Source organism: Lethenteron reissneri, chromosome 17, assembly GCF_015708825.2.
Source record: "Lethenteron reissneri isolate LAM-NWPU_2019-01 chromosome 17, ASM1570882v1, whole genome shotgun sequence".
Classification (NCBI taxonomy): domain Eukaryota; kingdom Metazoa; phylum Chordata; class Hyperoartia; order Petromyzontiformes; family Petromyzontidae; genus Lethenteron; species Lethenteron reissneri.
The window spans coordinates 4,990,411-5,003,283 of record NC_083795.1 but is presented as its reverse complement, the minus strand read 5'-3'; the positions used below and the strand labels follow the sequence as shown (position 1 = coordinate 5,003,283).

Sequence of the window (12,873 nt, the reverse complement as noted above, 5' to 3'; positions counted from 1 at the left end):
ACGGCATCAGAGGCGGACGTTTGCACGTGAATTTTTGTAAGAAACACAAATACATGAAAACCTGAGCGATTTCATTTGATTATTATTTTAAACGCACGTATCGCATGTTCTCGTCAGGAAAGGTACCCCTGATCTTTGACGTTTTATCTCCAGAGTGGTCTTGTTTTTAAAACAAATTGTTTTAACTAAAGCAATGTATACGAGCGTATACAACATTTGAAGCATAATTCAGCATTATTTTTCCTGTACAATGGCATTATGATTTTACATCAAAGTGAAAACGATATTTATTTCAAATAGTCTCTTAACTCAATATTTACATTTACATTGTTTAAAATGATGATTTTCAATTCTTGGCAGGTGCTTCCAGAGACGGGCACGTGCTGTGGCCGCATAGTCATAACAAATCATCGGCGCTGTCCCATACAGCAGCGTACACAGCGGATAGCTTACAGCCCAACTGAAACTCCCGGAGCCCCTTAAACACGAAACCCGCCGGGGTTTTGGAAATGTAATCCCAGCTGTCATTCCAAACGGCGCCCCATATTTACGGAGAGGATCTCCATTGCCAATCTCCTCTGGATCACATTTCACTCCGGAGATTTGTCCCAAAGACTCACTCTGTGCTGTTCCCACTGTTATCAAGGGACCGGCACTTGTTAACATCTCCTCCTTATTCACTTATCCTTTTTTGCTATTCCATTTTTATCTTATTTTAGGTTATCCCCCTAGCCACAGATTTTGTTATGTTTCCTGCCAGCACGCTTGCAGTGTTGCTTAATGTTGTTTCATGAATCTCAAGGATAAGCGACATTTGGTTTCCATCAATGTACGCCAGATTAAAACTGTAATACATTTCGTGAAGAACTCGGTAAGTTAACAACATACAAGTTTCAAGTTTCATTTATTAGGTAAAGCCCTGTGAGCCATGCGGCTCTTGAGTCGGGTGCAACCGCAACAAACAAAATATGAACAGAGAACATCTTAAAGCGACGAATGTGCAATAGAAACATCCTGGATAAACCAGCAAATCTTCCAGAAAAAACCGACCGTATTACAACGCTGTGTGCAAAAATCCCAGTGTGATGCAAGTCAAAAATAACAACCATAAGACAATTTAGATTAAAGTTATCAGGCTAACTCCGCAAGAAACATGGCTTAACCATATGTTTTCAAAATCACCAAAATAAAGCTATAAAAACAATGTAACAACAGTAATCATAGGAACTGTGATTCAGTGCTTGTTTAAGTTCTTCTAAGAATCTGTAATTATACCATTGTAAAATGTTTATATTTTTGTGAACTCATCAAATCATTTATTTTGTATACCACTTGTTTTGAATCCCAATAAGTGACCTGGGAGAGAAAGACTACGGGCATTTTAAACAGATGGTGGTGTCTTCAGTCTCCATCGACTGCGAGTTTCTGATCTCCAAGGCCTGGGAACTCCAGAGCCTGGGTGCCGTGCAGACAAAAGCTCGGTGGTCAGCCCAGGCTCGAAGCCTGGAGCCCAGTTACACCGAGTAAGGCCACGATTGGTGGATCTCAGTGGAGTGTGTGGCCGAATTAACTCGTGGATATATATATATATACGTATGTATCTTGAACTTCTTTCGCACCGTACGTAGCCAACCGTGCTAATCAGAGGTGCAGGGGAAGGACAACAAACTGCACACAAAAAACATTTCTAAAAAAATCCGTTTCCAATTTATGATGGAGCAAGCCGATTCAAAGCAAGCAATCCCAATTAAGGAGATGTTTAAACTCAATGCGTGTTTGAATTGGAAGCCAATGCAGAGCCATGACCACAGATGAGATATGGTCCCGATGAGGAGTGGGAGTGACCACCCAGAATACCATTAAGTTCAGGCTCGCGTGCTTTTAAACCATGCAGTCTAGAAACTGCCCGTCAGCCACTGACAAGCCAGGATATCAGGCTTTCTCGAGATGACATACTTTTGGATGCTGTGCCCTTGCTCGATTTACTGTCGGCGGTTGCAAGCACTACCATACACTGGGCGTCACTTGCTGGACGACCCTTGAACCCAGGTAAAAGTGTGCTGCCCCTGGGCCTCACAGGCGCACGCCTGACTGACTGAGCCTGCACATTCAGACGTGTGTTTTACAACCACGACTCAATCTGCCTCCAGGCAGTACGCAGCGCCACTGCTTATCCGATAAATTACAACGAACGTAATATTTTTTTTGAGATCAGTCACCGGTTTGGATGTTTGTTGTCGCGTGACGGCAATTTTGTTTTTTTTCCACCGGCGTTGTTTTTGTGCGTAAATGTGCACATTTAGTTATTATCAATACCGAGGAGTGGAGGCTCCACTTTCAGCAGGACTTCGGCGATGGTGTGCCACCTCTGGACATAAAGCGTTTTTTTTTCTTGCAATTCGCACCGGCGGGAAACGGCACGAGCGATCTTCCGGAGCGAGTGCTGGAGCTCATCGCCACCTTGGCGGCGTGGCGCGATTGTCGTCTACTTGCGATTGAATGCGCGCAAGCCTCTCCTTCGCGAAAGCCGTCAGTCAGTGGTGTGGCTTGTGCGGTTTTGTCACGCAGCACGCACCAATCAATCCATCGCCCACACACCCCTTTCACACGCCCGCCCCCGGGGGCTGTTGGACAAGACAGGCCCACAAAAGACTTTGTTTTGGGAACAACAAGTCTCGTCAAGTTGATGAAACCCCAAATGAGTCCCGCTGAATGCCTATAGAAACACAGGGGCCGTATGTGGTTTCATGTGGGCTCCCGCTTGATTGTAGCCCTTGCAGTCTTTCCATTTGGGCCCTCCACATTCCCTGCTCGCACTGAGACGAGAGGAGCTTGGGCATTTGATTGTGTTCCGGCGCTTTCACGTTCTCCATCTGCTCTTCGAGACCCACAGCATGAACTGGTTAAAAGGCTGAAGGGTGACCTGCATGGACAGTCAAACTGTCCAATTTACTGGCTTAAGGCACTTTTTAGGCATTTTTTGGGGGGTAAAACACGCACAGCAGACTTATCGCAACCGTAACTAGCTCTTTGTAATTCTAGACAGACAGTCGTGTTGTGACCTGTCTATGAAATCAAATTTTAGGACGTACAGTTTTAACACGTGACATTAAGCACTGAAGCTCTGAGTTTTCTAATGTACTGTAAACAAAAACACTGACTTTATGAATGTTACTGTATGATGGGGGGGGGGGGAGTGTGGGCCTCCTGCAAGCGTTGCTGGTTGCTGCAATTCTCGGGTCAAGTGCTGCCACAAAGGAGCACAGCTGACTTCAGAATGGTTTATCGAGAGGTCGACAGCTCGTCGCCTGCAGCTCTGGGAGAGCCAGGGCAGCTTGGTGCCTTGCCTCAAAAAAGGCTGTACATTTTTTAAAAGAAATGTTCAGAAATATATTACTTGCAGTGGTATATTTGACACGTATATTGCATATGCGTATGTGTGTGTGAAGGACCAGTAGTGTAGTATACTGTTTGTGTTTAGCTGTGCTACGATTCCCAGCGTTCCAAGTTCGATTACTGGATTGACACTACACTAGTTGCATTGGGTAAGTGGAAAAAGTGTGAACTTATCCTGGACCTCCCCTAGATCAGCTCAGACCGAAATTAACTATATCTCATGTGGTGTGGGCAATGTCAGCACAAAATGTGCATGGTGCTTTTGACATACCACTCGGTTATGTGCGGCATTGACCGTAGTAGGGTCTCACAATACTTGCCCCTGACAGGCAATCAGCCAAGCTAAAAGGGGACCTTTGTTTTACATCCTGTACATGCGATGCATGTGCAGCGTGTGCGAGACTCTACACATTTTGATTTCACCTCATTCCAAAACAATCGCTCGCTCTGGTGTATGACCAACCCCGATGCCCCCCTACCCCCCCCCCCCCCCCCCCCCACTTATGAGCAGATGAATGGGGGGGCCCGCTCAGCCTTTGGGGAACGCAGATCAAAGGCGGCTTTGGCCACGTTATGCTAATCGCCGTAAGTCGGCGTCCGTAACGAGCGAAGGCTGTAATCCCCGGCTTACTGGAGTGGTCAATGGGACCTCTTTGTGGCAGCCGACCGCTTTTGCTCAAAGGACGTGCGCCTTCGTCTGGATACGCGAGCCTGGCAGGACTTAAATATGAAGTCGTTGTGAGAAATTTTGCTTCGGGAAAGCAATGGTTCGTTTTGCAGAACTGCAAGCACTTCTTTAACACTAATTGAAACATGTTTTAGCAGCCATCCAAGAACAAAGTAATGCATCCTGCATGCCCCCTTCTTGTTTATTCATAAATGGGCCATTCAGCGGGGGGGAGGGGGGTGGCACATTGCGTTTTTCTGCAGCTGAACAGTTTTGCCATGTGTGTGTGTTTGCGTGCTGTGCAGAGGAGGGCAGCACAGGGAGCAGCGGTGCGTTGCGAACATCGGTGATCAATGCCAGGACCGGGGAAGATGGCCACTTGGGCAAAGCCGGCAGTAAGTCCATCCTCGGATCTCAACTCCCGCACCTCTGATTATCACGGTTGGCTACGTATGGCATAAAAGAAGTTCAACATATATACTCCAGTGTCAGTTTTGTTTCAAACACAACACTTCCGCTAGGCAAGATTGCCACGTTTGTGATACTCTGAATACAGGATCTTATTTTGGCAAATACATGTATACTTATATTTGGAAGAACAATATGTACAACTGAACGTAATGTAATGTGACTGGCTCATTCAATATTATTCTGATAACAGTATGACATACACCATGTTTGCTTGCAAGGCTGTGAGCACCACGGGATTTACCTATTGTCCTGTCGATTATGATTAGAATATGGGGACAGGGCAACCCTCATTAGTGTTGACAGAGGCCAATCCATATTCCAAGAAAAGACATTGCATTTCTCAGCAATGGGGGATACGAGAATTTACCTAGGATGACCTGCTCAATAAAATGAGAACATCACCTTGAACGGACGTTCGCGAATAGCAGCCCATTCCATGCGTGCGCGTACTTACACGCGTGTCCGTGTGTGTGTGTGCGCGCGTGCGCTGTGCGTGCTGTGCGCGCCTCCTCAGTGAAGCCGAGGTTCACGCAGCCGGCCAAGATGCGTCGGCGCGTGATCGCGAGGCCCGTCGGCAGCTCCGTCCGCCTCAAGTGCAGCGCGGGCGGCAGCCCCCGGCCGGACGTCGTTTGGTTCAAGGACGAGCACGTGCTGGGCGACGCCGGGCCGTCGCCCACCGCGGCTTCCCTGGCGCTGGACGTGAGGGCGGCCGCTCGTGGCGACGGCGACGGGATGCCTCCCGACCTCCGGAAGGCGCAAGGCAAAAAGAGGTGGACGCTGATCCTGCGGAGCCTGCGGCCAGAGGACGCGGGGCGCTACACGTGCCGCGTGTCCAACCGGTTCGGGGAAATCAGCGCCACCTACAAGATCGATGTTATCGGTGAATATTCTGATAATACTCCCGTGTGCGTGTGTGTGTGTTAGTGGGGAGCGGTGGTGCAGCAGTTAGCGCGCTGTAAATCCGTGGACCCCAGAGTTCGATTCCAGCTCACGGCCAACACCAATTACGATTATCGGAACCAGTCGTGGGCCTCCCCTAGGTCGACTCGGCCTCAAATTAGTGTCTGGTGTGGTGTGTGACTGGGCCACCCACACCCTCGTGTGTTGTGCCAGCCTTCATAGGTGCTCGCTAAAAGCACTTGCTTTTCTTTGGAGAGTTGACTTGGCAATGCGTTACTTCACAATACGTTGCCTATGACCAAATCAGGCTTGTACCCAATGTCATCAGATTACAGAGGATAAGCAAATTGGAGCCCAGTACTTCAAAGTACTGGGATGTGGGCAGCCAGGTAATAGCGGTACAGCAGTGGATTGAATCTAACCTGCACAGCTTTGAGTGATATCCTTTGTATAATTATCTCCAGCGACTACAATTTCCTCCCACATGCCAAGAATTAATGGGATTGTCAAAACAATAAGAGTCTTAGACTCAGTGAGGTTTTTGTGGATGAAGAAAGGGCATTGTTATTATTTATTGACCCATATTTGATTCCTCATTATGCATATACAGTTAATGGTAATTTGTAGGGTTAAGCTGAAGAACAATTCTCTCACATCCAGATTTAGCATTTTGGATAAATATTTGATTGTGAAAAATGTTGCACTTTAATTTACCGGCGAGCTGAAACAAAGATCATTGATTGGCGTGTCAAACGCTCGCATACGCCGCAGTTTACATTTGTCCAGCTATGCCGGGTGGTGCCGTGGGCTCGTGCCACACGAATTTGACCCATTGTCGCCTGACCCTAAAGAAATCTATTTCGAAATGAACGCACACCGAAGCGCGCGACAAACTGACGCGTGTGCCTCTCAACCTACCCAGAGCGGATGCGCTCCAAGCCGGTGCTGACGGGCACGCACCCCGTCAACACCACTGTGGACTTTGGCGGCTCCACCTCGCTCCAGTGCAAGGTGCGCAGCGACGTGAAGCCCGTCATCCAGTGGCTGAAGCGCGTGGAGCCGGGCGGCGTGCACGGGCTCAACTCCACCATCGACGTCCGCGGCCAACGCTTCGCCGTGCTGCCCACGGGGGAGGTGTGGTCGCGTCCGGACGGCTCCTACCTCAACAAGCTGGTGATCGTGAGGGCGCGCGCGGAGGACGCCGGCATGTACATCTGCCTGGGCGCCAACAGCATGGGCTACAGCTTCCGCAGCGCCTTCCTCACCGTGCAGTCCGGTACGCTGGCTTTGCAGACGCGGGGGGGGGCGACGTCGCAGTGCGTGCGTGTAACCGTGTACGTAACCGTGTACGTAACCGTATACGTTACCATATACGCTTGCGGCAGAGTGAAACGCAGCCGCGCACGCTAAACGCCTTCCTAATATTGTATCGATTTTATATGTAGAGCCTTATTCCAAGTCGCTTTACAGCGATTGTAAATTGCACGTAAGATCGGAATCTTTATTTATACTGGAGGTTGAGATAAAGAGTGGGGTTGTTATTAAAAGTGGTGGTGTAGTCACAGTGACACCTCAGGACGAGAGGCGGGAGAGGTCATGGAGGGGTTGTGTGTAGGCCTGGTCGTAGCCGTGGTGCGTTGACTCGAGAAAAATTAACCCGTAAAAACAAAGTTTTTCACTATAAATCCATTATATGCGTGTTCAATGGGCCACAACCCAGCCCACATTGGTCTTTGAAACGGGCGGCTAGAGTCCTCTCGTCCTCTGGCTTGAGATGGCTGCCATCTATGGGTCAGATGAATGGCTGCCACCATTAAGCAATTGGTAATTAAATATAATTTATTTTTTCCTAAAAAGTGTAACATTTTGGAATTTTTTTTCACGAAAATACATTGTCACGCACAACGAGTCTGTGTGCAAAATGTCAGCTCGATTGGATCACGGGAAGTGGGTTAAAAAACGACCGAAAGATTTGCACGGTCGTAAGCAAGCAAGCAAGCATGCAAGCAAGCAAGCAAGTGAACTTAATATAAAGGATTTAAAAAAATAATCAAATGTTCGTTTATTTGAAAATATTATTGTTATTATAATATGCCTGACCATTGTCATTGTTACATTGCACAACGTTTGCGACCAAAGTATTTATATAGATTTTGCTCTAAGCAATACTCATATATAGGCCATCAATTCTTGACATATGGTATACATTTGTGAAGGAGTCAAAACATTTTAAAATATATATCCATTCCACACATACATAGAGCATAGCTGTGGGCTACAATATTTCAAACGTGGTTGACTTTTCCGTGCTTTGTTGCTCAATCAGATCCCACCAAGATGAAGAGAGAGCCCTTACCAAGTGCGAGCGCCCTGCCCTGGCCGGCCATCGTTGGTATTCCCACCGGGGTCTGCCTACTCTTGGCCATGGCGACATTCTGGCTTTGCCGGCATCACAATCGATGCCGGCTGTGTCGACCTTCATCGCCTGCCGGACAAGGGGCACCATTGCCTGGGTCACCTGACGCCCAGCGTTTTCACCAGCAGGCTCTGCCTCACTTACAGCAACTGCAGCACCATCAGCAGCAGCAGCAACAACAACAACAGCTGCAGTATGGTCACATCAACGGCAAGCGCGGTGGGGAGCGTGCAGCCTCGGCTCAGGCCACGCTCTCCGAGAAGGAGGGCAGCTCGCTGGCGGGAGGCCCCGAGGAGTGCGCGCTGCCCGTGGCCGCTGGCATCGCGCAGACACCCACGCAGCCCGTGGTGCTCGGCGCTCCGCGGACTTTCCCGCCGTCAAAGTTCTACCACATGGACGTGCACAGCCACTACCACGCACACGCGGAGGGCAAAGTGCAAGAGCACCAGTACGTGCACTACAAGTGTTAGCGAGGGGGTCCCGCTCCTTCTCCAGCTCCGAACCAGAGCTGTTTATTGTTTGGCTTTGTATAAAGGGCGGAAGGAGAGAGATGTGAAGGCAGGTCCCATCAGTCTAGACCTTTGCCTGGGGGGAATTTCACTGCATCTCATGTTGCCGAGTCAACATTACGTAGCAACCCACGGTGGTAAGGCCTGGCAAACGTCTTTTCCTTAGAGCACCACTGGGGCGAAACAAAGGAATGCACGACGTTCTGCTTGAGCAGGCCAGAGACACAGCCTGTGACTCACCCGGGGGCGAAGTCTCGCAGACTTCCCTGCCCCTCCCACCTGTGGGTAACGGTCGACCCACGATTTGGGCAGCTAATGAGTAACACTTGTAAGCGAGTGCTGCGGTCAGATTGAAGATAAACAAAGCTAATTAAAGGAATGGCTAAACATTTGCCGAAATCTTATTTAACGTGCAAGCGACATATGCCTCACAAAGACTTGAGTATCGGTCTACTGTTAATCTTCGTTCGCCATTAGTACCCTTGGAAAATTACGTGAATTTTTACTCTCCATTGAAAACTTTTGTTTTGAGGAAACGTAATCAAATGACTTTTGTAATGCAGGAAAATATATTTGTAAACAGAGTTATACATCAAACTAAATTAAGGATTGTTTGCAATGTTTTTTTTATATGTTATTGGAATTTTTATTTGATACAAATCACAGGAAAAGGGTAGTCATTTAAAACATATCTTAAGTCATATATAGATCTTCTTGGTTCTTTATTTTATTATGTTTTATTTTTATTATTTTATTATTTCCGTTCTACGTGACTTTACCGAAAGAACCAAGAAGATGAATCCCTGCAGTCACGAAAGCTTTAAATCATATATAGATGGCCATTTCAAATAGTTTGTACCATTAGAGCATATGTATGACCTGTTACTAACATGGTTACCATCATTACAATCCATATGTGCATACATATATTACTGCCTGATTAAAAATACAGATTCTAGTTAGTATTAACGTTATCAAATGAAACATACATTTACAAAAAAAATAGGTTTAGGGTTATCAAATGTTGCCTTTTTAAAGTGGTAATACCATTTTTATTTGTTTTATAACAAGTCACATCGTCCACAGTATTTTTTTAACACTTGTCACGTGTTGACATGAAGAGAGAAATATATGGAAATCAAATTGTATAGAAACGAGTTCTAATGGTCTTCTCTGTCCGTGGTATGGAAATCGGGCATCCACAGGGCCTCCACGTTTAGAATGTTGCCAGACTGGTGTCATCATTTATGACACTCACGGGCACCCAAAGACAATCTGTACCCGCGCGCAATCAATCATATCAAAACATCTGCTTATTAAACTAAAAGTGAAACGTTTTTGTATTGATATACACACACCTCTATATTTGTATTTAATCATTATGACAGCGTTTGTGTATATATTTATTGTGTAAAGTTTACCTGTAAAAGTGTGCAGGTGCGTCATGTGAGATCTTTTTACAATGGTGTCAGATTTTGCGTAGTTAAGACCGAAATAATTGTGCCTTTCATTATAATTATTGTTGTATTTTTAAGCTGAGTTGTACAATTTAGCCATTCATTTCCAATAAACAAAACACATCTTAAAATATCAGGGATATTTGAGAACGCAAATTATATATATTTCTGTGATGTATGTGTACAGTAAAATTAAGCTTAATCATATTAATGAAAAAAAATCCAGTTTATTCTGTATATTTTAAATAATCCGTAGCAATTCAAATGAATGAATTGCGAGATATGTTTTTGTTTATTTCAAAATTATATCGCTATAATGTATTTTGTTTGACCACAGTGCAGCTTGTGAGCATCAAGCTTGTGATCCATATCCATTCCCTTGTTGGAGTTCTTAGATTGTTCTATTCCAATAAAGCATAAAGGATTGGGAAACTAAGTGTTGGGCATGGATCGCTCATGACTTACGCGATTGTTCTAAATTGACATGTGCAACGAACAGATACACTTGTGATTTGACCAAATCACATTTGATTTAATAAGCAACTGGTGGGTTTTTTTCCGGCAAGGTTTAGATATCCCTTCTTTCAAAGACACACTTGGATGAGAATGGAGATTATTTTTTTCGATACTGTACATAATATAACGTAGTGGAAAAATAATCTAAGCTTCCTGAACATTGTCCATGCTTTTTCCACTTGAAGATTTCTGGACAGTTTATTAAAATCATAAATAAAATAAACGCTTCGCATGGAAATCTACGTTCGAGACTTCATCGAGACACACATCCAAACTATTTACCTAGTAAGTGTATAAATGAAATGTGAAATAAAAAACTAAATGGCACTATCCAAAGTGTGCTTTTGTAACCTTTATCCTGAATGGTTCCTTATTTAATGTCTGTTACAGTATTTCGTCAGTAAGCATTTGCTTTATACATTAAAATGTTCAAGGATATTTTCTTCAGTGTTTTTTGTTTCCACTTTTTCTCCCCTAAGAATATATCATGTTCCTTAAAAGAAAACACTTATACACAATGTCTCCAAGGTATGAAGGCTGGTTGCTCATTTCAGTACAGTATAAAAAAAAAGTATTTCACAAAAATTGATCAAACATCGCCTGTGTCAAGATTCTCCCGTGCGTGTTCCATTCGACTGAATCCCATCTCTTGGACTGAATTGTTTATAAATGTTTATTATATCATTTTATAAATGAAACCTATCATATAACGTGTATGAAAAGAAAGGTATATATTTTGTTTGATGTTACGTCTTTGCAATGTTTTCAAAATGATCTGTGCTGAATGGATAAATAAAGTATCGCAATTCATTTTTGTCAACTACATAAATGGTATGTCCTCTCTTTGAATGCACATTCTCTTGTTTAATAAAAGAGTAAATTCTCTGTTTATTCTCTACAAAGCAAACATTACAGAGAAGATCCTTATCTAGAAACTGGACATCTGTGAAAAAGAGCTTTATAGCTCATCGGATTCCTCCAGTATAAATATTCTGATTCTGATCAACACATCTGGCAGTTCACAAGTGTCTGACTGCTGATGAGACGCTCAATATTGAAACTTTCAAAGCTGCTTGTTTTCAACCGATATTACTGAAATGATGCACTCTCAGAACACTCTGTGGCTGATGGGATGTATAAGATCTACTTAATTATTTATGTGGAAGGACAGATATGGGAGGCTTATTGTCTTCACCACGTGTCTGCCATAATTGAGCATCGCATTCCCAGCAGCAAAATCCTATTCGTTGTGAGCGCGCGAGTCCTTGACTTTACAGTGAGACCGCATGGGAGTGTGTTGACATGATGCAAGAGCGTCCAACCTCACATCTCATCCCTCCCTTCACACTTTAAAATTTAAATAGCGGTAACTCAACTTTCCATGGCCTAATTGCATTCATCGGCATCATCATCAGCCATGTTATGATTCACTGCTGGATTAAGACCTCCCCAAGCTGTGGTGTGGAGTAAACATCGCTAGCACTGGGGAGACAAAGGTGGTCGGGCGTGGTGCTGGCCACCCACCCCCTCGTGTGCCGTGCCGGCCTTCATAGGTGCTTGCTAACAGTATTCTTAGGTTTTTTCGGTAAAGTCACGTAGGTAAAAACATTAAAAAGTAAAATAAAATAATATTTTATTTTACTTTTTAATGTATATTTTATTTTACTTTTTAATGTTTTACCTACGTGACTTTACCGAAAAAACCTAAGAATATGAATCATTGCAGTCACGAAAGCTTCAAATCTAGAATTGCTAACAGTACTTGCCCCTACAGTCTGTTATAGGCTATACGGGGGATCTTTGTCTCAGACCAATATTAATTTCAAAACATATTTCTCGACTATCACAATTGCAATTTTTGTCTATAGTACAATCCCGCACCTCCGATTAGCATGGTTCGCTACGTATGGTACGAAATAAGTTCAACATACATACATAAAACACTAATATTTTCATCTACCCTAAAAATGACAGGTATGCATAGATTCTAAATGTTTGATCGTATGTCTCCCGCGGACTTTAACATTGTAAAGTTCAATTGAAAAGCAAATGCTGTCTCAGCTAAGGATTTATATAGGACTTTAAAGAAGCTTTGGCATTATATCTGATCTTGGACAAGTCTCTAGAGGACTTTAAAGGATCAGAAAAAGATTCAGAACTGCACATGACAAAGCAGATACAAATGTTTCTCAGATACACCAACCTATTGGTTTTATGTCCAGGGCAGGTTAGGCTATACAAAAGAAAAACATTATGTTAAGTTACACTTTCACACTGCAAAGCATCATTTAATCTTGCTCGCGAAGTGGATATATTAAAACACCTGTTGGCTCCCCGAACTAAATTGAGGGTGAGGCATGAATAACCTATTTGTCATGCTAGTAAGACAGATCTCTGGACATTGTTTCAATGATGGTAAATTCAATGCCCTCAAAGTTCGTGCTCCAAATCTAGCCACATGTTTTCCTGACAAATTACAGTACGTATTTTAAAGTGCCTATTTTCAGCTAATTGCCAATAACAACCTGTAACAGAACTCAG

General features: G+C 44.4%; 1 protein-coding gene across 4 annotated transcripts in view; it reads left to right on the top strand.

The window, feature by feature from the left end:
* Positions 1–11,142, top strand: part of LOC133343362 (fibroblast growth factor receptor-like 1) — a 39,293-nt gene extending 28,151 nt beyond the window's left edge. For all 4 annotated transcript variants that reach the window (XM_061552916.1, XM_061552915.1, XM_061552917.1 and 1 more), the window contains 4 exons: positions 4,369–4,458; positions 5,049–5,414; positions 6,357–6,710; positions 7,761–11,142. In XM_061552916.1, coding sequence (XP_061408900.1) covers positions 4,369–4,458; positions 5,049–5,414; positions 6,357–6,710; positions 7,761–8,320 — 1,370 coding nt within the window. In that variant the 3' untranslated portion in view covers positions 8,321–11,142. The remainder of the gene's footprint in view (positions 1–4,368; positions 4,459–5,048; positions 5,415–6,356; positions 6,711–7,760) is intronic.
* The last annotated feature ends 1,731 nt before the right edge of the window (positions 11,143–12,873 follow it).